The sequence below is a fragment of the Mesocricetus auratus genome, unplaced genomic scaffold, assembly GCF_017639785.1.
Source record: "Mesocricetus auratus isolate SY011 unplaced genomic scaffold, BCM_Maur_2.0 Super-Scaffold_100676, whole genome shotgun sequence".
In the NCBI taxonomy this organism is placed as follows: domain Eukaryota; kingdom Metazoa; phylum Chordata; class Mammalia; order Rodentia; family Cricetidae; genus Mesocricetus; species Mesocricetus auratus.
This window is the reverse complement of record NW_024429266.1, coordinates 133,170,602-133,196,029: the sequence shown is the minus strand read 5'-3', so window position 1 is coordinate 133,196,029 and position 25,428 is coordinate 133,170,602. Positions and strand designations below refer to the sequence as shown.

The window sequence follows — 25,428 nt, the reverse complement described above, 5'->3', positions numbered from 1 at the left end:
GCCCTCTCTCCTACAAAGGTTGACACAAATTCTTCCCACAGGCTTCCGTTCTGTGCTTCCAGCCATGGGCAGGGGTCAGAGATGAAGACTGTGGGTGGGGAGTGAGATCTGCCCCTACATTGCTAGATAAAAGCAGGAAGAAGCGTCTGAACTCTGACTGTGCCAAGAAAATCCCAATTACCAGATGCAGAAACCACAAATGAAGGGAAGAGATTAAAAACCCAAGTCTTGATTCTCTCCCAACAGCCAGTCCTGGCCACATTTATTACTCAGTCCACGCTGGAACAACAGTGAGCACAGATAGAAGCGGCAGCGCCCAACAAAGCCTCTGCCCTCCCTGTCTAAGTCAGGGCACCTTACTGCGCGCCTTCAAGACCCCACAGGGCAGGGCCTGTGGTAACTGTGGTCTGCCATCAAGCTGGGAGCAGAGGCAGGAAGGTCGGGCTACTTACTGAATGCCGAGTGGGAACTTGGGGCTTTCTGTGTGTGAGGTAGAGACGTTCCTGGCTGGGGCCAGTCGGCTCGAGTGCACACAGTCACACAGCAATGGCAGCAGGGCCAGGGCCTTGTGTCACTCTTGTCTTTGGCCCAGAGGCTGCAGCAGGGAAGGGTACACGGGGGCAGGTTTCGTGTCCCCTCTGGTTCTTCAGGGGCCCTCAAGTATGCTTCCTTAGCCACTAGCAATGGACGCAGTGCTGGCGCCGGCACTGGCTCACAGCGGAATTCCCTGCATCATGTCTTGGGCATCGGTCAGGGATTTGGCTGAGGCCTCCTGGAGCACAGGTGAAGCCTTGTCACTCATTCTGAGACGGGAAAGGCAAAGTGAAGTTGGCCTAGCCCAGGCCAGCTGCTTTCCGGAGCCCAAGGTCACTGCTTTGCTGTGTCACTCTGAACTGCCAGCTGTGCCCATCCCCAGGTCCTCCAGGCTACGGTGCTATCTTAGGGGCTGCTTGAGCTCAAATAGGCCTGTCCCGCCTTTGACGACTTTCCCCACCACGAGACAGGCTGAGGGTGACTTCAGCTCATCATGGGATCCTGTGAAAGACAGAAGAGCTTGTGTCAGGGGACTGAGGGCTCAATGCTGAGGTCGTGTAGTGGGTGCCCCAGGGGCTCTGCACACTCACAAGTGGCACTGTACCCAAGTTCGGAAGAGGAGACGCTCCCCTCGTTATTCTATCAGAATGCAGACCTTTACTGCCTGTCCACTTCTGATTCCAAATAGCATTGCATGCAAGGTGTAGGGGAAAGACATGCTTGGGACAAGTTCATTTGCCCAGGGAAGGCCTAAGTCACTGCCCACACTCACCCATCATGGTGGCCTGTTTGAGAAACTGGAAGCTGGTTTCAAATGTCATCTGCTGCAAAGGGGAGGAACTCGACTGGATCCCAAAGCGATTGAGTGGCTTATAAACACCCTCAAAGCACATATAATCAGCGACCAGAGAGAGATGGCGAGGATCAACTGCAATGCCTGTCATGGGGGCAGATATGGGGGGGGGGGGGGTTAAGCAGTGACAAGACAAACAGTTGGAAGCATCACCTGACACAGCCTGGATTGCCTCCATCTTGTGCATCATGTCCACCCAGCAGCACAGGAAACAAGAATCGGTCTAACTGTGCGGTTTCTACCTTGAAGGGCCAAGCCACCAACCGTGAACTTCACAAAGGCATCAGTGACTGGGACACCACTGAGTAGCTTCAAGAGTCAAAGCTACCATCCTCCACACTCCGTCATGAGGATTCTCAAGCAACTATAGTCCCTGTCCACTTTATAATGAGGCTTCTGTTCCTACCAACATGCAGGGTTGGCTCTGTTTTCTTGCCATGGCCATTGGGTGCTCTGACTAGGCCAGGTATTCTGCCATGCTCTGCTTACCATACACAGCAAACACATCCTTAATCTCCTTCTCAATAACCCGCAGGGCGGCCTCAATGCCATAAGTGTTGGCCATGGCGTGGATGTCGTTGGAGTAGAGGCGGCGCAGGTCCAGCACCTGGGCAAGGGAAGGAGAGACTGGCGTAAGTGTCCCTTTGCCAGCTCTCTTCTGCTGGCAGACCTGTTGCTGCACACAGCTTGGGCCTAGGCTGTCTCGTGGTTGTGACCAGTGTGAAAGACTACTCAGGACACATTTTAGATTCAGTGGGAAACATTTTGTTGTTGTTGTTCATTATTATTCTTTTAACAAAGATCTGTTTACTGGGATGGGTGCTTGGGAGGTGAGGAGAGGTCCCTCAGCAGAGACCCTCAGACACCTCTCTAGGGTGCCCAGGGCTGGGCCTCATAGAGGCCTGAGGCTCCAACTGAGCCATCGGAGCTCTCAGTGGCTCTGCCCCACTACCAGCCACATTCCATAGGAGACAGAGAAAGGCTGTCTGACGGAGCACTGAAACAAACCCCAAGTGAATGTAAGTCACATCGGGCATCCTCAGGAGGTGCAGACTGCTTCCTGCTCGTGCCCTGGGCAAGCTCTTGGTAAAAAGTCCTAGAGCATCACTGCTGGTAGCAGAAGCTCAAGCAGCCTAGGATCGTGGACACTGCAATATCGGTTAGGGGACAAAGGGCCAGAGTGGCCCCAAGCTCCTCGGTAGTCTGGAGGGGAAGCTCTTACGCCCTGTGGCTGAAGCATCTGAGAGAAAAGGGGTGAGGAGGGATGGGAGCACCGGGCCTCCTTCAGCTCCATGCAGGGAGCTCTGGGTTGGGCCGCAGCTACCTTTACCGATAAAACGAGCAGTGCTCAGGCAGCAATGCAGCAGTGTTTCTTAACTCTATTTTGAGAAGGACTTCATGTCAAGAAGAAACAAAACAACACAGAGAGGGTTATCAAATGGCTCTGAGAAAGCCTGGGCTGATGGTGAGCAGGTTTCTATACTGCAAACCTAACAGGCACTGGGAGCTCCTGGGTCATGGACGAGCGTGCACACTCAATTTGGGGACCACAGTGTAGCACACATGCCTCAGTAGGGTCCAGTCAGTTGACTGGGAGCTCAACTCCCAGTGCCTGGTTCCCAAAAGAACACGAGATCAGGGCCAAGGATATGTCACAGACCAGCAACCAGTCTGCAGGGATCACATACCTCGGAGTACTTAAACATCTCGGGGAGGTTGATTCCCTCTGTGCTCAGCACAAGCTCCTTTTCATTCTTACTGTTGGTCGTTTCATTCAGAAGGCACCGAGTGATGCCCTTGGTTGTATAGACAACGGCATTGTGGGCCAAGGACACAATCAAGGAGCTCATGTCAAAATGAATCTTCATCAGTGGGAGCTTCAGAGTCACCTATGAGAGAAAAAGAGCTGGGCCAGAGAAGACATTGCCCCTAGCTCTGTGAATAGGGCAGGAGCCTTCAGGCCCACTCTGAGTAGCCTTTGAAGCCTGCTCAGAAGTCTCCTGGCTGAGGAGAGGGGTCCTGCTGTAGAAGCTGGCAGGACTGAATATTGGGTGGTTTAACTGACCCAAATTGAAGATGGAAACAGTCACAGATGTCAGTGAGGACACTGAGACTCAAGCCCACTCCACCGCCTGTTCTTTCAATGGCCACAATGCAGTGCCTGTTGCACTGGGCTTCGGGTCCCAACAGCAAGTTCTGTTATCTAAGCTACCACTTGGGAACCATGGAGTTTGACAAAAGAGAAGACAAGGAGTATGTCTATGCTGATATCAAAGCATTGAACCACCCTGAATCATGAAATCCTCAGGAGGGGGTCAGGAGACATTTTGGGACAGGCAGAACTGAGGGCGTACTATCTCCTGGCAGGAAGGAGGCTGCCAAACCTGTGATGAATGGTGATCTGTTTGTGTTCAGAGATTAAATGATGTGGCTACATCTACCAGGCCTGCAGCTGATGCTTATACACATTGCTTCTGACACTAGGGGTTCGAAAGTGGGATGGGTAAGCACAGTGTCTCCAGTCATATAGAGAAACTTTTGGGGGTGCTGGAGAAATGGCTCACTGGCTAATAACACTGATTGTTCTCCCACAGAATCAGGGTTTAATTTCCAGCACCCACATGGTTTTCAGGGGATCTGATGCTCTCGTCTGGCCTCCAAGGGCATTGCACACGTGCTGTGTAGCCGTCCTCCAAGGCAAACACTCATACACATAAAATATTAAAAAAAAAAAGGAGAGAGGTTCTTCAGGAGATATTCATGCAGGAAAAGCAGCTTGAGGGCTTGACAGTATGCTTCTACTTGAGGGTCATGCTGGACATAAGCCCCTGGCCCAGCTGTGTAGACTGACCTGGCACCACAGGCTCTCCTCTGTGTCATACTGGTAGTCCTCAATGAACGAGTGGGCGTCCCGTACAGCCTGGACCCGGCGTTCCACCGCCTCGGCTCCCTGGCTCCTGGAGTGCCGGCGGGCAGGGTTCTGGGATGCCTCCTCCTCCAGGGCGGAGCCCTCTTCCTCACCCGGCTCGTGGGCCTGGTGGGCACCTTCACCATCAATGTTCTCTTCCTCCTGTACATCCTCCTCGTCTGCCTCCTCCTCCCCTTCTTCCTCACTCTCATAGTCGACCTGGCAGGAAGTGAGATGCGGGCAGGCAGGCAGTGAGGCTCTGGTCACCTGGACTTTGCCTACTGAACAAGCGCTGTACCCCGCTGGCCCACAGTAGTAGCTTCTCTGCTCTGGCTTGCTCACCCTCCTCCATCTACCTTTCTTGGCCACCCCTCAGTCCTGATGTGCCCCCTCAGGGGCAGCCTGCTTGTCACAATGCTTCCCTGGTTCACCCTCTTACTGAGCTTTCTCCCTTACAGACCCCTCTCCCCCCAATCTTCTCTCTGTCCTTAGAGAGGTTATACATAGGGGTTGGCTTGGGGAAAGAGAGAGCTCATCTTCTCACTGGACAAACAGGAGACACTCTGATCCTTGTCAGTCTCCTCTGGGCCCATGAGTTGGACTCATATTCAAAGTTAGCCAGATTCCAAGCAAAGTCTTGTCTGCTCACTTCAGACTTCTGGTGGGGTCCAAGCATGGGCAGGCACGGCCTGTAGGTGTGAGCACAGCCCCTGCCCTGAGCCAGGACCCTTACCTCTTCCTCTTGCTTCTCCTTGCGTTTGGTGTCAGAAGCATCTGCATCCCCCTCCTCGGCTTCAGCATCCACAATGTTCCCCTCCTCTTCTTCATCCCCTTCTTCCTCTCTCTGCGGTTTGAGATCAAGGAGAAACACGGTTAGTTCTACCATCCAGTCGTCACTGAAGCCATCTGTCCCCCCATGGCCCTTAATAATCTAGGCCCCTTCCCAACTGTCCATTACCTACCTTTCCATGCTCTACCCACTCACTACCTACCCAGCCCATCCACCCAGCATTTACTCATCGAGCCGTGGGTTTGCAAACATCTTTCCCTTCAGCCTTCACTTTTCATGCACCTGAAGTCTTTCATGTTTAAGGGGATTTTTGGTTTTTGGGTTTTCAAGACAAAAGGTTTCTGTATGTAGCCTTGGCTGTCCTGGAATTCACTCTGTGGTCCAGGGTAGCCTTGAACTCAGAGATTCCCCTGCCTTTGCCTCCTGAGTACTTGGATTAAAGGCATGCACCGCCACCACCCAACCAGGAGACTTTTAGGAATTCCCTTTAGGCAGCACACACAGCGGTGGGTTTGTTGAGGTATCTGATCACTCTTGGCACACTTCGCCCTCCCCATCCTCCTTCCCCTCCCGGCTCGTCCTCAGTTCCTATGGCTCACTACACAGTCTCCCCTTCCGCTTTCCTGTTATGTCGATCTCATGACCTTCTCTTGTTTATCCCTTAATTTTCTTAAAAGGGGCTAGGGATGCAGTTTAGTGGTAGAGAGCAGCCCAAAGTCATTACAAATTAACAAAAATATTGCTCCAATATTGTGAGTGGGGACGAGGAAGAAGAGCTGTCTTTTTCTTCCTGGCCTTGATTCCTCGTTTCTTAGACTCTTTCTGGATAAGTCAAAACTGGACAGATGGTTAAATACAATTTATGACGATCTGTGCTTGTGTTAGTAAAATGGCAGAGCCACAGGACAGGAGGGACCTAGCACTCTCTCTGATCTAGCCCACCCCTTCGTTCTAGCTGTGCCTAGAGACAGATGGCACAGAGCCAGGCAGGGAATTCCCAATGCATGTGACACACCACCCACGTAGGCTCACTGCCAGCTCACAGCCTAGGTGGTGCTGGCTCCTGGCCTTAGTGACCCCCACATGGCTCCTTATCTGCCCACTTCTCCCCTCCTGCTTTGCTAACAATAGTTTTTTCTGCTCCTTCTCTTTTTGTCCCTGAGGTTCAACTTCTCTGCTTCAAATCACCCCTCTAGTCAGTGCCTTGATGGTCTGGGGAAAGTTAAATGCAGAAAAAAACGAGACCAGAACAAGAATGTTCAAAGGCTCAGGGCGCACCATCTTTAGGATGGAAACTTCTTACAGGTAGCCCTGAGATCAGGGATGGACATCTGTAGGTCTGATCCAGAGCTGGGCAAACCATATTGCTTGCCGGCAGCTTCCCTGGCCTGGGCCATCATGCCTGGGAGTTAGTGTAGTTTGCTAGCCGAGAGCAGCAGAAAGGCTGGGGTATGTGGAGAGATGGGCTAGCACCAAGAAGAATCTTGTAGAGGCTGAGAACCGCCACGAAACCTCCCCTAGAGACTATGGGAGCCCTTCATGCCTCTCAGACTTAGGATCAGCCCTATGCACTTCATAAGGGGGTCCCTAGCGCGTGCTTACCCGACTCTTGCCCGAGTCCTCCGCGTCATCAAGGTCCTTCTGTGTAGCTCTTCTACTATTCACACTTCTGAAGGCTGATGCTTTGCTATTCTTCTTTTTGATGGCTTCCATTAGTAGTTTGAAAAACCTGGATGAGAAGAACGTCACCCAGCCCTGTCAGGATTAAGTGTGCCTAGCCTCCTCGATGCTGAGGGACTTGCATGGGAGCTAGCACAAAGGACTCAGGCCAGTCTCTCCTACCCACCTCTACCTTCCCCTACTTTTTCTATCTGTCAGAAAGAACATCAGTCCCACACTCTAGTCTGTCTCATCTGGACACACGCTGTCACTCGTAGACTGCAGTGATTCCTGCACTTTTCTACTTGCTTGTCTGGACACTGCGGGCTTTAATATATATGGTGCAAGCTTGTTCTAAGCATCAGACACTTTCCCTTAGGCTTGGTAGAGCTTATATTTGGTAAGACAGTTGTTGGTGCCACTGAGCCTGCCATCTACTCAGGACCAATTGTAGGAGATCGGAACCTAGCCTGGACAGTCTGTCCCCTCCCAGACACCTGCAGCATTTCAAGAAAGTAGGTCTGGTTGGGTCAGAGGAATCTCATATATGGGAACCTTGCTAATCGAATGAGAGAAGGCTTTAAAGTGCACCAGAATTTCAAAGGGCAACAGAGCCGGCTTTGTGGTGGGGAATCACACACAGCTTAGGAGCAAACCTATCTGAAAGAACCACTTCCTCCTGAGATTCCCCATTTTAAGGATGCCTCGGACTTCGGCCTGACCCATCTCCACCTGGCTTTTTTTTTTTTTTTTAAATAACTCTTACTCTTTTATCAGGCACTTGGAGCATCCCAAATTGGACTGCTTTTAACTTTACAAAATTTTAGTTCTCACTCACTCCAACCCTTGCATTCATCCATCTGATGTTCTGAGTCCTAACCTGTGCCCAACCCACACTAGTCCTATAGGCAAGAGAATGATGAAGACAGGCTCCCAGCCCCTAAGAAGCATGGAGTCTTAGTTTGAGAAGCAGGTCAAATATCTTGGTCTTTAAAACCTAAAGAATGTTATCCTTCTTCCCCCCATCCCAACCCCAGACAGGATTTCTCTGTGCCGCCCTAGCTGACTTGGAACTCACACTGTAGACCAGGCTGACCTCAAACTCACAAAAGATCTGCCTGCCTGTGCTTCCCGAGTGCTGGGGACAAAGGTGTGCACTACCTCTGTCCAGCTGTTTTGTTTTGTTTTTTTAAAAAGATTTACTTTACCTGTTGAGCGTTTGCCTGCATGTATGTATGTGCACCATGTGTGTGCCTGGTACCCACAGAGTCCAGAAGAGGGTGTCAAATTCCCTGGAACTGAGTTATAGATGCTTGCAAACCACCATGTAGGTGCTGGGAAACAAACCTAGACCTCTACAGGTCTCTTAACCTCTGTTCCATCTCTCCAGCCAGCCTGCTCCGGTTGGCCTTTTTAAAGAGTGCAGCTTTGTTGAGACTCACCAATCCAGTGACAAGTTCGCTCACTAGGTGCTGAGGAACAGGAGCAGGAGAGTCAGAAGAGAGGAGGCAGGGTGTGGCTTTGGAAAGATACAGTCCCAAGTGGAAAGAGTTGACACTGTAGCTGTGAGAGCCTGGATCTCATCTGCTGTGAGGGATCACTCCCCCGGGGCACCACAGAGAGTGCAGCAAGGCAGACAGGTGCTTCTCCCCGAGGCTTAGGGTTTTTATCTGTGTCATCAGTGTGTCTGTCCCAGGCCCCCAGAGGCTGTCTCAGTATGGACACCCCAGCTCTGAGGTTTCTGGCCCACCACTCACAGCTGTCCATCTGTTACTATTGTGAAGCATCCTTGGGCAACATTTCCAACCTTGCTACCATCCTCCAAGCCTAGGCTGAGGTGTGGATGTAACTGCCCGCCTCTCTTGGTGTCCAGAACTGTTGAAAACATGGGTGAGGGTAGACGAGCAGAAGGACTTATCAGCTTGTGAAAGGAACACAGCAATATACAGTGTTTTCCTGAGGTGTGCCAATGTGCTCTTCTGTGATTGTGCCAAGAGCAAGGGGAGTGAGTGATGACCCTCTATGAAGGTCATGCTCTCTGTCAGTGTGGCAAATGAAAGGAACCAGAGGACTATATGCAGAGGAACCACTTATCCCACAGAAACAACTATGAACTGGGAACATGACTCTCCAGTGTTTCCAAAAAATTTCCTGTCAACATCCCCACCACCTACTGCTTCAAGAGTCAGTTTTTGCTCAGTCACTCTGACTGCAGGAGGGGCTACTGGGTCAAGTTCATGGCTGGGGCAGGAGCCAGACCCTACAGCCCTTGACTCTGAGCTCAGGGCTCTTTCCACTTTAGCACTCTGGCCCACTCTTCCAGGTTAGTCACATAAATATTCAAAGTGATGAGTGCCTGTCGAGACATCTAAGACCATCTGTGCTTCTGGGTCTGCAGCCAAGGAACACCGTTGTTTCTGTTGCTTTTCTTTCCATTATGCATTGAAAACATCTCCTGGTCTCACGGATGAGGAGAGAGAAGGAAAAGGGGTAGCAGAGGCAGGAAAAGGGAAGAAAGGAGAAACAGCTGCAGGGGGAGGGCTCTCACGTCCCCTTCCATTTCCTGTGAGCTCTCAGGCCTTAAGTGGTTGAGTCACTCATCGCCTGGACTGACAAAGGAACTCTAAAACCACAGCCCAGATTCCAGGCTGCTTGTACTTTTATCTGCCTGAGACTCAGAGGCCTGCTATGGAGTCACTATGACTACCTCTGCCCAAAGTGACTACACAATGCCTTGTTTATCACAGCTTTTCAAGTGCACAAGCAAAACATGCCTAGGAGCTGAAAAAGTACTTTACTGCTGGGAACAAGCCAGAATTGTCACTTGCTAGGAAGAAACAAAAAGGTGGTGTACGACTGGTGGGATGGCTCAGTGGTTAAGAGCACTTACTGCCATTCCCAAGGACCCCAGTTTGGCTCCCAGAGCCTCCGGTGCCTCCACTGCCAGGAGGATCTGACATCCCTGGCCTCTTTGGACACCTGCACGCAACATGCCCATACTCACATACAGATAGACACGTACACACATAATTAAAGTAATACAAATAAATCTTTTTTTAAAAAGTGATTTACTATTTTCACAAGGTAGACAGAACTCTAAGCTTAGCTGCCATGTGCCTCACGATGTCCTACCTGTGTGGCATCTAAAGCGTCTGTCTGGGTGAAGAGAAATTGAGCAGGCTGTCACCTCTGCCCCCTCTCAATCATCCTAAAGAGGCCTTATGGTTCTGCTTCCATGCCAGTATAAACAGCTGCTGTGCTTGGGAGTCCTGCTTTTCTTTGTTAACTAACAAGCTGGCAGGCTGCAACCTGCACTGTGCTCCTGTTACTTTGCTCAGCGTCCCAGAGCACATGAGGGAGCCTGACAGAGCAAACATAGGAGGCCCTGACTGAAGTCCAGTCAGCAACCTCACTCAGGGCTCATGTCACCTGGGCAGCATCAGCTAGTCAGTCATTCCTGTCAACAACGTCATTTTGATCCAAGCTCAACTGTCCTGACAACCGTCCCAAAGGTCGTCTGCTTAGAAGGCCAGTGAACAATGTGCCCCTGTCTTTAGGACTGGACAGCAAAGGGCAAAAGGCAAAACAGTGCCTCCCTCTTGGTCTTGCCCACCTCAGAAACTGGCTGGACTAACTCAGCATAGGGAAGGGATGGCTGAGCAATCTTTCCTCTTAGCCCTGACTCTGGCGCTCCGTATCTTTGCGTGTGTGTATGCATGCCGGTGTGCAGACAACTGTTAAGTCAGTTCTCTCCTTCCACCGAGGTCCCAGGGATCAAATGTCAGGCTTGGAGCATGTGTCTTTACCCACTGAGCCATCTTGCTGGCCTGGTTCAAAGAGGCCAGGGATGTCAGATCCTCCTGGCACTAGAGGCAAGTTAGCAGCTCTGGGGAGACCTGGGATTCTGTCTATATTAAAGGCAATGGTCAGGGGCCTATGGCTGAATCCTGTTAATGATGGCATCTCTTTTGCCTAAAAGTGTATGTACTAGTTGCTGATACTTAAAATGTTAGGAGACTGATTTTCTTTTTTTCCCTCTCTCTATCCAAAGCAAAAGCATGTAACAAGACAGCAAGAGGAGACAAGCCTTCATGTTTTAAGTCAGAAGGTATGGGCACCCCGGCCCACATTGTTGCCAACCTCCTGGTAGGTTCCACACTCTGCCAGCGGCCTGTGAACCTGCTTCACCACCATCAGGTCAGTGAGTGCTCTGGTGAGTCTTCCCTCTCTCTGACCTTGTACATTCAGCATTATGGCCTGTGTTTTCAAACACCCAGCAGGAACCTGAACTTGAGAGAAAAAGGAAGCTCATTCTCCCTAGAGGATAGAAACCAGGATTTCTAAGCTGAGTATCCATCTACAGAGTAGTTTAAGCTCCCTATCAGCAGACTAGAAACCACATTACAACCTGGAATCATGCAGCATCCAACACTATATCCTGTGCTGGACTGCACCATGGAGCACCACTGTGAAGGGTCTGCTTCCATACAGGTTCTTCCAAATCATGACACCATAAGCTGGAGAGGACTCATCAATCCCAGACAAGCTGGGGGAATGACTCAGAGTCACACTAACAGGCCAGATTGGGGTAGGGCTCCTCACTAGGTGTCAGGGCCTACTGTTTTGTAAAACACTTCCTTTGCGGTTTCCTGCCAGGAGTGCATCATGGGCAAAGTCAAAAACGAACACAGCTGAGTGCTGACCTGGTTTCCATGAAGTGTAAGATGTCCTCAGGTCTCAGGCACTTTTCCTGCTGGTAATATGCATGTGGCAGGAACTGAAACCGGAGCTCATAGACCCGGGATCTGTTCTGTTTTTCTCCCATATGGAAAGACTCTTGGACGTCAACTTTCTGCAATACCTGGAATCAGATGAACACAGAGAGTCTGACCCATTCAGGCCCCAGACTCCAAAGAAACCCTGGTGAGCTCTGCTGGAGAGTGTACAGCCTAGAAAGCACTTCCAGAGTGTGACTCCTGCAGTGTGCTAAGTTAACCTGGGAGCACTCTTACTGCATTCTTCAGGCAGAAGCTATGGAATTGACAATCATCTTAAAAGCTTCTTCCTGCTTTGCACCTGGCAGAGACAGCATCTGTCTCCCTGGTGGAAGGCTGGGGCTCCCCTGCCAGCTGGCTGCTCTATTGGGGTGGGAGGACGCAGGATTAGGCCTCCACCCAGCATGAATTCCTGTATGAGAGACAGTTACCTCCCCCAGGCACACCCTGGTAAGCTGCTTCTTTAGGCTCTTGACTCTCTTCAATGCTTTCTTGGTATTAAACACAGGCACGCTCATCATGGGTGTCTTGATGTTGGCACTGGCCACCATAAGAATCTCCCTCAGTCTGTCAAAGAATAAGGACACATCTCATCAGACATAACCAGATTTTGTTTGCTGGAAACCTCTTTTAAAGATGGCAGAGGTCATCTGTGGTATGAGAAGCCTTGGGACATTTATTACAGGGGAATATGTTTTATCAGTCTGCTCCCGCCAGATTCTTTCGGGCAGTACTGGCTCCTACTGTGCAGTTATAGCTAAGGCTTGCTTCCTTCACCATTCTTAGCATTCAGTAGCTAGAGCTTACCAAATGGATGAGAGATGCTCTCAGCACTCTCACTGAGCTCTGCCACCCTTAGCCCCATAGTCTATGGGCTCAGCCTCCTGCAGTCATGGGAGAGAAGTTGGGGAAGCTATCCACAGTCAATCTGTTAGAAAATGGAATGACAGAGATCCTAAACATCTAGCCACAGAAACTACTCAGGCTCCGAATCAACTGAGGATCTTTACTAAGAGGAGACCTAATCTCTCACTCACCAGCTCCCCTTCCCTGTCCCTCTCATAAAATAACTCATGAGAATTACAGCAGACCTCACAGCTGCACAGTGTGTATGTACCCTTGCGACCCATACCTTGGAATACCCAGGGTGACGTTCATTTCGCCTCTGCCTGCAAAGTGGAAGGTGTTCAGTGTCATCTGTGTGGAGGGCTCCCCGATGCTCTGGGCGGCCAGTAGGCCAACAGCCTCCCCTGGGTCACACAGTGAGCGCTGCCACTTGAGCTGCAGTAAGGTTTTCAGCCTGGAGATAGAAGGGGACAGCAGGGATCAAGAACAAATATCAGACTGCCCATCACCAGAAACCAGAGACACAAAGCTCTAGCTGCTTCCTTGTTTTAATTGCTCAGGTTTGCCGCAGAACATCATCTGTACTTGCCAGACCAGTAAACAGGCCTCTGAGCAGTGGTTATTTGGGGGACCATTCATATCCCCCCCACACCAGCAAGAGAAGTTTGGAGAAGGCTTACACTTCCTGCTGAACAAACTGGAAATAGGTTTGGGTTTACCAAGCAGTCAGAGTTAGAGGTGTGCGCCTGCATGTGGAGATCCTATTACATGTATCTGCACTGCGTAACTGCAATGTACTAATCATCCTTCCCAGATGGCTGGCCCATTAGCAACAACCACTGTCTTACAAGGGGTTCAACAAACTGGGATGAGTATGAACAGCTGTGTGTGGAGGGCAGGGCATATGTGGAGGAAGGCACAGAGCTACATGTCCATACATGTTCTTCTAGGTGCTTTTGAAGGCAAATGCAACCTTCTGGATTGCAGGTGGAAGTTGCCTTCCTCTTCTGGAGTGGGTCAGGAGGCCCATACGCCATCACACTGATCAATGTCCTCACCTGTCGAGAGAAAGCTCTGATTTCTTGTAACTCCTCTCTTCTTGGGCTGCCCACTCCTGACTGTAGTCATCAATCTTTTTTTCAAATGTTTCAGACACAGATGCAAAGAAGATGTCTGGGCGCCACACAGACAGGCTAGGGTCAGGACAAGGAGCGGCCCTCTTCTGGTATTTCCATCGGCTCTTCTCATCTAATTCATACCACATCTGTAACATCTGAACAGACGGCAAGATGTATTTTAGCTAGTTGGGAAGGCACCATCAACTCCAGGCATAGCCAGAGGCACAAGAAGACTCAAAGAGTTGGCTTTGGATGAAAGAAAAATGCAAGGCAGAAACCTGGCTGTGGTGAGGTAAGAGCCACCTCAACATTTAAAACAGGAGAACAGATTCTGTCCCAAGGCATGCTGTTGACCAGAATGCTTTTGGCAATTCATCCTGGTTTGTCTGAAGCATGGCAGGGTCATGACATCATCATTTACTGTCAAACTGGGATTCCTTTGGAGTCCAACAGGCAGTGTTCATGATCACGGAATGATAAGAGGAGAATAACTGTCCCAGGCAACCAGGACACTTGGAGTGAGGTGACTACCAAATGCCAGTTAGCACCTCTCTCCCCAACCTAGGCTGGCCCTCTCTCTAACATCTCTTCCCAGAGCTCTGCTCGCAGCTGCCCTTCCTCTGATCTCCCTGACCCTTCATGCCTGGTGTGAAGAACCTCAATCACCAGCCCAAGTAATCTCTTCAAGCCCTACTACTCACACTCTCTAGTGAGTCTCCTAGTTATATTCTCACATGGCCGCCACTGGCATCTTGATTAGTATCATTCTTTATTATGGAGAAACTTACTCTTTCTCTAGCTGAGGCCAGAGCATGCCAGGCACTTAGGAAACAGTTTCCCCATGTTACCTGCTGGGTTTCTGGGCTGCGACCATTCTGGTTCTTGCCCTGTAGGTTCAAGGCTTTCACAGCTGCCTGAATCTTCTGGGAGAAACTCAGGAAGGCGCCTTTTCTCAGCAGTGCATTGGAATGCTTGCTATGCCATTTTTTAATGGCTTTGAAGTGGCGGAGCACTTTCTGGGGATCTGCTCTGGACAAAACTTCATGGAGATGCTTGGATTTCATTATCACCTAAACAAACAAAGAAACAAACCACACAGGTAGGATGACAGCATGAAAGGTGGGTCACACTGCATTACTCAAGGCACCCAAGGTACATAAGAGCCCTCAGAACACCTCTTGGAGGGATCAAGCACCCACTGGCGAGTAAAGTCCTCACTAAGAGGAGAGGGAACAGCTCATTCAGGGCAGCCTTGGTAAGAGGAAAAGATGGCCCAGGTACTGAGACAGGCACAACACAGACGAGGGCCCAGCCGAGAGTGAGATCTTAATCCTGCCATCAGAACTAAGTCCTGGTCCAGTGGTGGTAGAACACCACACCTTTAATGCCAGTACTCAGGAGGATCTCTGTGAGTTCAAGGTCAGCCTGGACTACAGAGTTCCAGGATAGCCAGGGCTACACAGAGAAGCCCTGTCTTGAAAACAAACAAAATAAATAAATAAATAAAACAATAAAAAACACAACAACAAAAACCACTAAGTCCTGGACAGCTCATGATGGTTTCAGGGTAACTGAATTAAGGAATGTACAAGTTACAGATGTGTGTAAAGTAGGCTGTGTTCAAACCCTGACTCTGCCTCTCACCAGTTGGCTACCCTAGCTTCAGCATTCAGCTGCCTCAGCACTGTAGAGTTCTGCTACAGCCCTAGACTGCACCAAGAACCAAGACTACTTGCATGTGCTGCCATGACCTCATGTGGTCATGGTTAGCAGGAGCTTTGAAGATATCAAATGCTTCAAGACACTGGTGGGACTTTACAAACTCACAGTTTTTCTCATGGTCACATGGATGGAGTAACGGGACCCTAGCCACCACCCAAAGGCACAGGAGTCTGACCTTACCTCATAGTTGCTGGCCAGGAAGGGGAACTGCTTGGGCTGCAGGAACTGTGTCTTGGGGATGTCCAGGCCATCCTCCCCGTACAGGAACTGTACCACGCTGCCGTCGCTATCTCGGACTGTCAGATCATACTGGATGACCAGCCCCTCCAGGTGCTTGATGATGCACCTGTGAGGAGACACCCTGCTCAGCGCCCACAGGTAAACACCTCCCAGGGGCTCTGAGAGGACAGTGACATTCTCTTGCTGTTCACTCTTAATTCTACGGGGTCCCATGCTTGGATTCTATCATGCCCAGAGTTCACCGCTCATGTGCTTCCCAGTTTTTCTTACACTCCACGTGCATCCTTGAACAATTTATGGTGAAGGGAGGTTCAACATCTGCTCATACAGAGGAATTGGTTAGGCCAGTTCCTGGGAAGGAAGGGGACCGACCTGACTCCCCTGACCTGCTCGGGCACTGCCAGCTCTGCAGGTGGGCTTCTTACCAACGGGCCACTCAGGAGTGTCTCCACTCAATGTTACTCTTGTCCTCCCTACACTACTGCCATTGAGTCAAGGAGGAAGAGACTAGAACAGGGTAGGCAGGCTTGGCAAGTCTGAGTTCAGAAACAGGGGAAATGTCAAAGCAGTAACCAGTGAGGGAAAGACATGGAGGATCTGTGCTGCCTGTCACCCTGACTCCAGTGCTCAGCAGAACAGCTGGAGAGGTATGGGGTCTCCATGCTTTCCATCCCATCATTATTCTCAGAATCGAATGTCCTTTGAGCTCAGAAAGAACCATGACAAAAATCCCCAGAGGCTGAACCTCCCACTCTGCACCGTGGAGGGGGAGGGCAGGGACAGACCTGGGACAGCCATGTACATGGGACACCAGAGTGCAGGGACTGCTGCCTGCATGACTGCTCCCTCTAGCTGGGCTTTGTCTCGGTTTAAAATTCAATCCTGCCACCTTCATAACAAGGCTAGGTACATGACCTAGCCTTTTCTACCAGAGGGCAGAAGAGGTCTTGGCTGGTGACCTCCCAGGGGGACACCTGTTACTCCAGCACTCTACTTACTCCAGGTTGCTGAGCCTCTCAAACAAAGGACGAACTCACCACTGCCAACCAGATATGCCCAACCTTTTGACCCTGCTCATCATGTTGTCATCTACAAAGTTCACCCTGAGAACTGGGTAACCGAGCTTTATATATGCATAAGGAATCTCATAATGTTTAGGTCCCAATTTTGTGTTGGGCTGTGTTCACAGATGTTTTGAAGTACACGCAGCACACAGGTTTGGCACATGTAGGCCTGCAGAGTACAGGGTCTGCTGTGTAAACGTCTGAGGGCATGCTGACCAGTAATGTAGTAACACTCTGTGCTATTTTCTGTCTCAGGCCACACAAGGAGTCATTTAAAAGCGACTGTATCATCCAAAGAATCCTCAGTGACACGTGACAAGTGCAAGGTCCTGGGAAACCAACCCCGCTCACCAGAGGCTACAGGTGCTTTTACCTTTGGAGATAGCCAGACCGGCTGGTTTTGACAGCGGTGTCCACCAGGCCTTCTCGTCCCGCCATGCAGTGAAAGAAGAACTCCTACGGGAGTGTGGGAGCCAAACCTCAGAGGTGGCAGTGAGCACAGTGTACTCCCTAGAAGGCCACTCAGGTGCCACCCACGCACCCTTCCCGAGCCATGCAGACTGCTCCCTCCAGAGATCCTAGAACCCTAGCTTTCACAAGCCTTGGGATCCCTCTCTTCCCTGCCTGAGGTAGAGGTGGATCAAAAGCAGCAGGAGCTGAAAGCCCTACATGTACTATGCCATCCTCAAGACACTTCATGCCACATTTCCAGTGAGAAGCAAAGCAAATGCTCAATAACATCCTATAAATTCCATGCTTGGATCCAGCAATTAAGGTGTTTCCCAAACTTCTCTTTGTTTGGTTCTGAGATAAGGGCTTTCTTTATATGTAGTACAAACTGACCTTGAATTTGTCATCCTCCAGCCTCAGGCTCCTGACTAATTGAGATTACAGTTGTGAGCTTTAATTGGGATTACATTGTGGGCTATACGATAGCTCACATGCCCAGCTCAATGATTTCTTGATACACTGACGGATGGGAGTCAGAATTTGAAATATTATTGTCTACATAGCTTTTCCAAAATTTTGACTTTCATCACAGGAAGAATACATTTACAACATCCATCAGCAAACATGCACACACATACCACATACATGCAAACACACTAAGAGAGAGAACTCAAGGTAAATTTTTATGATACTATCTCATCACTTATTACATAGGACAGACTATATTTTCTTTACCACTCTACTCTGTTTTATTACATAAAGGAATTCTGAACACTATCTACTACAACTATTTTTTCTTTTTTTGAGACAGGGTCTCTCTATTATGTAACTCTGGACGTCCCGGAACTCACTATGTAGACCAGGCTGGCCTCTAACTCTCAGAATTTGAAATATTCTAGACTACATCAACCCATTACCATCTCTTGCCTATAGGCTGTGGATGATCCTGGGAATGCTTGAGTGGAGTCAATGGAGTATTTAGCAGCCTTGGAATAGTTCCCTCTAGACGTGGCCTTCTTTTAGACATGCACGACACCATGGAACCAAGGTACTAACATGCAAAAGACCATTCCCCTAAGGAATGTATTTGCTGAAGCAGAATAAGGTACCTTCTACAGATGTCCCACTATTATGGAGTGAGGGGAGGGAATGGAAAATGGGGACTTCATAAAATTTGAATTTAATCTCCATCATGCTCCTTTTAGTGACATGAGACCTTGGTGACTGATACTCCCTTTTCTAGCTACTTCTGAAGCAGCAAAGAACTGGCTTAGAGAGGCTACATCATAGCCAAGGGTGAGGCCAAGATCATGCTAGTCTTTTTATTTTCTTTTGAGGCAAGGACTTGCTATGCAGCTTTGGCTGGACTCAAACATGACAATCTTCCTTCCTTGGGTAAATACTGGGATTACAGGATGAGCCACCACATTTGACTCAATCTTTTCATTTTACCACTAAACATGTATGACATGCCTACTATGTGTTAGCACTTTGCTAACTGTAGTATCACAATGGTAATCACCATGTGGTGCCGATGTGTTCTTGGAACCTGTGGTCTAGCCTTTACCATTTTTCACTTGACTGTTCTTAGGTTGTTATTGATAAGGTCATAGGTCACCACTACTAGGTCTAAAACGGAGGGAAAATACTAAAAATACACATACGGGAGGCCTGATGCCAGTAAGGAACCTTCCAGTGACGAAGCCACCAGCCCTAGGTGTGAACTCGTAAGGCTCAAAGCAGGGCAGTGACTTGCCAGATGCCATCAGCGGGGGTCTCCGACCTTCCAACTCAATCTGGCCCAGCAGGCAAGAGATCTGGAGAAAGGAAATACAAACGACACTCAAGTTTTCACTTGTGTGAACAGAACATTCAGCTCTCCTTCAAGAAAAGCATCCAGAAATAGATCTAGAATGTCAACTAGATGTTTAAACGAGTCATGGAAACACATTTCAAGAAAAAGTTGGCTTTGGCTTGTTTTTCCCATTTGGGGACAGCTGAGAACAAGAGATGCTTAGAAAAGAGCTGTGACTTAGAATCATCATGTTATACCTGGAAGGACCTGAAAGGTTTGTCCTGGTTGTTTTTTTGACAACTTTACACAAGCTACAATTATCTGGGTAGAGGAACCTCATCTAAGAGAATGCCTCTATCAGGTTGCCTGGAAGCAAGTCTGTACTGTATTTTCTTTGTTAATGATTAATGTGGGTGGGCCCAGCTCACTGGGGGTGGTGTCACCCCTGGGCAGGTTGTCCTAGGTTGAATAAGACAGCATGCTGAGCAAGCCATGGGGGACCAGCTAGTAAGCAGTATCCTCCACGGCTTCTGCTCCAGGTCCTGCCTCGAGTTTCTACTTGTGTTCTCTTAGCCATTGAGTATGACCTGAGAGTTCTAAGATGAAATAAACTCCTCCCCAAGCTGCTTTTATCACAGCAATAAAAACCCTAAGAAAAGTTCCAATGGAAGTCCACAGGGAAATGGAAGTCCACAGGAAAAACTAATCCTAGAGCTGGAGAGAAGTCAACCCACTCATCCGTATGCTTAGGAAACCGCTCGTGAATACTCCTGTGGGGATGCATCTATATTTCCCTTTAGTTAGTGGGCTTTGGCAAGGTGTTCAGCCTTTAAGCCCACTCTGTGTCTCGGTGCTTACTGAACAATGGCACATGTCCCTTAGAGTCTCTCAAGGTCGTCAGGATTGAAAACAAAAAACCTACACCAAAACAGGCACTAAGATTTGTGAAAATGTCTCCATAGTACCAGGAAACTCTGGGAAGATAATGAGACTCAAGGATCCTTTAGAAGAATGCTTATAATGCAACAGTAAATGAAGAAAGTAGGTCATGCAAAATCATAAGATTGTGTATGTGAGCCGGGCGTTGGTGGCGCATGCCTTTAACCCCAGCACTTGGGAGGCAGAGGCAGGCTGATCTCTGTGAGTTCGAGGCCAGCCTGGTCTACAAGAGCTATTTCCAGGACAGCCTCCAAAAACCACAGAGAAACCCTGTCTTGAAAAACCAAAAAAGACTGTGTATGTGTCTAATGCACAAACTGACTTAGTCGAGCCACTCTATAAGGAGAGATACCTTGCCCAGCCTAGACACAGGGGTGTGGGGGTGGGGAGGTGCCTTGATCCTGCCTCAACTAGATGAAGGGACAGACTTAGTAGACTTCGTAGGGGAGGCCTTACCCTCTCTGTAGAGCAGACTGGAGGAGGGGGAAGTAGAGGAAGTGGGAGGAGAGGAGGGAGGGGATACTGGGATTGGGATATAAAAAATAAATTTTAAAAAAGTGTTGAAGGAACAATACTACAAAAACAAAACAAAATTTTGTGTGTGTGTCGGGGGGGTGTTCTAGAGATCTGAACTCAGGTCCTTGGGCTTGTGAAGCACAAAATCTACTGAGCCATCTCCTTATTTAAACATCAAGATCTATACTGAAATTTTACACAGACACACAGTGTGCAGATATAATACATGCATATATACAGCACAATGTTATAATACATCTCCATGTGGTACATAACCAACTTGCATATTTCTATCAACTCTGTCTCCAGCACTGACACTGGATCGTTCCTGCACTGATATCTATATGCTTTAGTGTTTTTCAGTCTTCTCAGTTAGATTTTGTATGGATTGAAGATGTTTTAAAATCAGAAATGAAGCAGAAAGCTGACTCCTGACAGCAGCCCACCCCTCTGGCACACTGGATAAGGTGCTTTTGCTCATACTTGCATCGTGTTCACGGTTGACCCTTTGGCTCCTGACTGCACCATCATTTGCAGGTTGTTCTCGGGGAACTGTCTGTGCAAGCCGAAAGGCATACATGCCTGTGGATTAAATCAACACACTGGTCAGTGACTTCATCTTTTCTGAAATTCCACATTCAGAAGGTAAAGAGATCCTGGGGGCAATGACATGGGTTCTGAACCTGTTAAGCCTTTGCCTGGGGATCCAGACACCCTAGTCAACACAGGAGGGGCAGAGGGCAGGAAGTGGGAGCTGGGGGACAAGAAGCTATTCTAAGATGTGCTCTATCAACCCTGTGGACACGGCTCCTTCCTGCTTTCCCAGGCTGTGCTAGAAGGCCCCTCTGAATAAGAACTTCTATTGAGGAAAGCTATCTCCTAGGTCACCAGAAGAATGCTGAAAGGCAGGAAGGGAACCCACAGACAAACTCTGATGTTGCATGATAGCCTTGTCCTTTCTTTCCTCAGACTGGGCCCCAGGGTCTATCAGGCAGAGTGGAAGCCAGGCTGGCTCCTCCTCCAAACCACAGGGTAGGGAGTTCAGGCTCTGGAGCAGGAGCACAGGGAGAAGCAAGCTGTGACCTCAACCTAGGCAGATTCCCTCTCCTCCTGAACTGCCACAGCTGGGCTTGGCACTGCACATGTGCCTAACCCTCTCTGCAGGCACTGTGAAGCAGCGCGCCTCACATACCTGCCTCTAGGAGCCCTGTCACACCACTTATGTAGGTGTCCTAGGAGTCCTGCTTCTAGGAGCCCTGTCACAGGACTCACGTAAGGTCACACAGCAATTACCCAGTACAATGTGAACTTGAGGCCAGCATTCACCCCTGGCTCTACCGCATAGCAATGGCTTCTGCCCCTCAGTCTACGCATCCACCTACAGTGGAGTGGTTCTACAGCCCAGCTCCTTTCTTCAGTCCCCGTTAATGCAGCAATTCCAAAGCAAGCACATTTAGAAATGTCGCACAAAGCGTTTCCTTGTTAGCATGAACCCAAGGCCTTCCCAGAACTCCAATGGAGGGAATGAGACCCTGAGCTCGTCACAAAGATGGAGTCTACCCAACTTCAAACCTCGCCTACTTAGTTGTTAAATAGTCAGACTGCTCTAAAGGGTCCAAGGTGAGAATCCAAATGTAATTAAAAACAAATCAACAAAAAACAGCATTCAAAAAGATGGGGATCTGTGCATTTTAGGGCTAGGCTAACCTTGTTGATCTCATTGCTGTAGTGGTTCACTTCCTCCTTGAACTTCATATCAATCATGTTAAAATCCCTCTGGTCTTTGCCCAGATGGGCATCCTGCCATTTCCCTTGGATCTCATCACATGATGCAGCTTCTGGCAGGTTCAACGCAGCCCTGACAGCCTAGAATGAAGAAAGGAACAGGAGGGGGTAGCCAAAGGAGGATGTGGTTTTTAGTCTGTAAGATAACTGGCCTTTGGACAGCAGGTCACAACCTCCCGGCCCTCTTCTTTACCCGGGGCCCACACTGGGTAGATTCTTCAATGATGCGCTGTCTCTTTACATCTGCATCTGGCTTAACCAAAATGTCTTCTACACCTGCAAAGTCAAACACATAAGTTCAACAGGGCCCAGGCCTAAAGTCTCACTGGCTTGTAAACTTGGTGATGCTCAGATCCAAAGCTGAGAGTCACAGATACAGGAAGCCCTGGACGAGCGATATAACATCAGTGTATGCTTAAGAAAGCCTGCACATTTCATAAGTGATAAAATCAAGGCTTACTATTGAGAGTATATGGGTAGATAGTAAGCCTAGGCTTGAGTGAGTTACAAAGTGTCTTTTAGCCAGAGGCTGGCTATATCCAGCTAGAGACTTTGGTTAAAAAGCTGTTCAGTGGCAGAAGAGAGGTTGACAGTGAGCATCCCAGGAGCCCTATGTACAGCTGTGAATATGCAAGTACACACCCATATCAACCAAGTACACACCCATGTCAACTATGGGCAGCAGTCAAATGGTTCTCAGCAATGTCTCAGAAACAGTAACTTCTTTCAAACCCAACGATATTTTGTTTCTACCTGTGAATGCTTCAGACTTAAGAATCCCCCAGCCAAGGTTTGGGTGGGAAGGCAACAACTGACTATTTAAAAACTAGAACCAACACCTGGAATCCCAGTACAACAGCCTAGAAACTTGGAGGTTTCTGAAGACTACATTTGAGCAGAAAAGATTCCTCTCCGTGGAAGCCAAAACCATAGGCCCTGCCATGAGGTCACATCCGGGTCATCCTTGTAATGATGACCTTTGTCTCAGTGGGCTGGAATGAGGTTAGCCAGCCCTCCCTTGAGGCTGACTCCCTCCTAGCCTGGCCTTGCTTCCTCTGTTGGCTTTGTGGCATCTGGATCATCGGAGCGCTGTGCCATTCCTATTGGTGCCACGTGACGGTTGGTTAGGTCTGCTCTCCACTTGTGAGCTGGGTGTGGGAGCTTCTTCTATCATAAAGGTGGGGTGAGGAAAGGGGCAGGATGGGAAGGACTGCTCTGTGCTGTGGTGGGGAAAGGAACCGTGTATGTGGAACGTCAGACAGGATGAAGAGCCCTGAAGGGAAGAGCCTAAACAGCCACCACGCAAACAGCTCAGATGCCAGCCTGCAGGGTCAGCAGAGCCAGGGCCATGAGCCAGTACTTACCCAAGGTGAAACCTCTATAGAGCTGCAGGTAGGCAGTGAAGAGGCGGGCTAGGCAAGTGAGAACCCTGCCGCTGGTCTCGCCCCCATAGATCTCATAGCAGCAGTGGACCAGGCCATAGGCAGAGCTCCCGTAGTGGGCCTTGTCCAGCACTCCGCAGAGAAGCTCCCCTTCCCTGATGATCACCTGTGTAGGGAGAGGTCACCAATGCCAGGCTGCAGGCGCCATCTCTTGGAGGAGCCACCAAGTCACGTATTATTAGCTTTATTGTGTATGTCCCTCTACTGAGGCCTGCCTCAGATCCCCCAGGGAAAAAAGGAGGGAATATAGGAAACTAACACATATTTTAAAAGGGAGACGGACACTGGCTAAGTTTCTGACTGCACACAGTAAGCTGTTATCTATACAGGGAAAAGAAGTAACTGCTCTGGGTCTTCACAGGACATTTGTTAGTCCTGGCATAGGGCAGGGGATGGGGTTCACTGGTTGAGTTCATGCTAAGCATGCAGGGGACCCTGGGTTCAATACCCAACACAACAGAGGGAAGAGACAGGGACAGGGAAAGCAGGTCCTGTTAAAAATATACAGCCAGCTGCAGACTTTAGATGCCTGTTCACCAAGAACACACAGAGGCCGATGTTAAGTGTCGGTGTGTTCTCACAGCCACAAAGCACTTGGGAGTGACCACCCGGGCCTTCCCCAAGCCTGAATGTTTGGAGCAGGCATTTGGTTAACTGAAACCACTCAGGTCTTGAAAGAAAACATGGCCTCTACATGTAAGCACTGAAGAATCTGCACCAGGTTTTGGGAAGCCTTCCCAAATCAGCAGGCATTTCATTCTGAGGGCCAGAAGGCACAGAGCAACCTCGGCCACTCTTAAACAAAGGAGGATACCACCTTGGACAAAATTTGTCTTCTGAGGCACAGAATCAGTTTCTGGGTTTGTTTTAAGTCAATCTACCAACAGGAACAGAAATCAGCTTTATAAAGAGCAGCCATACCTGGGACTCACACATGGAGTCAGGGTCAAAGTCAGGGACAGGCCGTGGAGTTTCCTTCACCCAGGCTTTACTGCCGATTTTTGCCTTTCCCGATAAATTCAGGGGGCTGTAGTCCTCTGGGATTATGTTTATGAGAAGGGTTGACACAACCTGGAGGAAAAGAGGACAAGATGATGGAAGGAGAAGAGACAACTACCCTCCTCCAATGTCACTTCTCATGCTCTCAAGGCACAGTAAAGCAATCAGGTGCTCTGAAACCAAGCTCGCCAAAAATATACTAAAACTTCATTAGGATTTTTACTCCCTAAAATACTTGATCTTAAAGTGAGCAATCTCTGAGAATTGCATTACATTTCTGAACAGGCCAAAGGAAGGATAATTGTTTTGGGGTCAGTGCCTGGTAATGTGGTAAAATAACAGAAGTGAAGAGTTAGCAAAGTTGAGATGGTAAGGCTTCTAACACTCCTCACCTGCCAAAATGGAAAGCTGGCACACCTCCTCAGTCATCCTCAAACAGTGAAAGTTACTACTGTGTTTAGTAACTTGCTCTCTGCACAAGAGCTTAATCTAAGTAAACAAGGTAGGGCCACAGCAGGGAACTGACTGAGGAGCGTCCCATGGGCGGCCCGAAACATCTGAGAAACAGGCCGCAGGGTGAGGCACCAGGATTGGGATGTCCCGGTGTGGGTCATACATGAGGGGCACATTCCGATCTAGTACACGGCCTTCAGACAAGATACATTCAGTCATTTGGCAATTGTATACCAATTGCTATGAGCCAAGCACTGAGGAGAGGGGGAAGCTCCTTGGAGCCACGACTCCCTAGGGGTCTGTGCTCTCGAGGAAAACAGAACAAGGAAAGGCAACTCACCACAGAGAACAAGAGGGCATCGTGATTTTAATAAGGTAGCCAGGGGAGGCCTCAGTCAGCGGTGCTGAAGACCAGAGCAGTCAGGGCCTAGATCACGTGTTTCAAGGCAAGGGGCAGGAAGGATGGGTAGAAAGGCTTAGTCTGGGTGAGAAGGAGAGTATCTGGCAGGTTTTGATGTGTTCTGCCTTGGGCTACTATAC

At 49.3% G+C, this 25,428-nt stretch overlaps 1 protein-coding gene and 1 long non-coding RNA gene across 2 annotated transcripts in view; one reads left to right on the top strand and one right to left on the bottom strand.

Annotated features, from left to right (window-relative positions):
• Positions 1–232: 232 nt before the first annotated feature.
• The window catches only part of Polr1a (RNA polymerase I subunit A), a 60,438-nt gene continuing 35,242 nt past the window's right edge, over positions 233–25,428 (bottom strand). Inside the window, exons 15-34 of the mRNA XM_040737896.1 lie at positions 24,358–24,507; positions 23,359–23,542; positions 22,188–22,270; positions 21,917–22,075; positions 20,693–20,791; positions 18,624–18,776; positions 16,883–16,965; positions 15,386–15,551; positions 14,332–14,553; positions 13,424–13,638; positions 12,652–12,819; positions 11,951–12,086; positions 11,448–11,605; positions 6,688–6,814; positions 5,029–5,139; positions 4,239–4,514; positions 3,076–3,276; positions 1,877–1,994; positions 1,307–1,471; positions 233–1,035 (exon numbers count right to left, since the gene is read on the bottom strand). Coding sequence (XP_040593830.1) covers positions 935–1,035; positions 1,307–1,471; positions 1,877–1,994; positions 3,076–3,276; positions 4,239–4,514; positions 5,029–5,139; positions 6,688–6,814; positions 11,448–11,605; positions 11,951–12,086; positions 12,652–12,819; positions 13,424–13,638; positions 14,332–14,553; positions 15,386–15,551; positions 16,883–16,965; positions 18,624–18,776; positions 20,693–20,791; positions 21,917–22,075; positions 22,188–22,270; positions 23,359–23,542; positions 24,358–24,507 — 3,075 coding nt within the window. The 3' untranslated portion in view covers positions 233–934. The remainder of the gene's footprint in view (positions 1,036–1,306; positions 1,472–1,876; positions 1,995–3,075; positions 3,277–4,238; positions 4,515–5,028; positions 5,140–6,687; positions 6,815–11,447; positions 11,606–11,950; positions 12,087–12,651; positions 12,820–13,423; positions 13,639–14,331; positions 14,554–15,385; positions 15,552–16,882; positions 16,966–18,623; positions 18,777–20,692; positions 20,792–21,916; positions 22,076–22,187; positions 22,271–23,358; positions 23,543–24,357; positions 24,508–25,428) is intronic.
• LOC121136765 lies at positions 15,482–17,279 on the top strand. The gene is made up of 2 exons (XR_005873885.1): positions 15,482–15,583; positions 16,765–17,279. It is a non-coding gene; the product is annotated as an uncharacterized LOC121136765 (long non-coding RNA).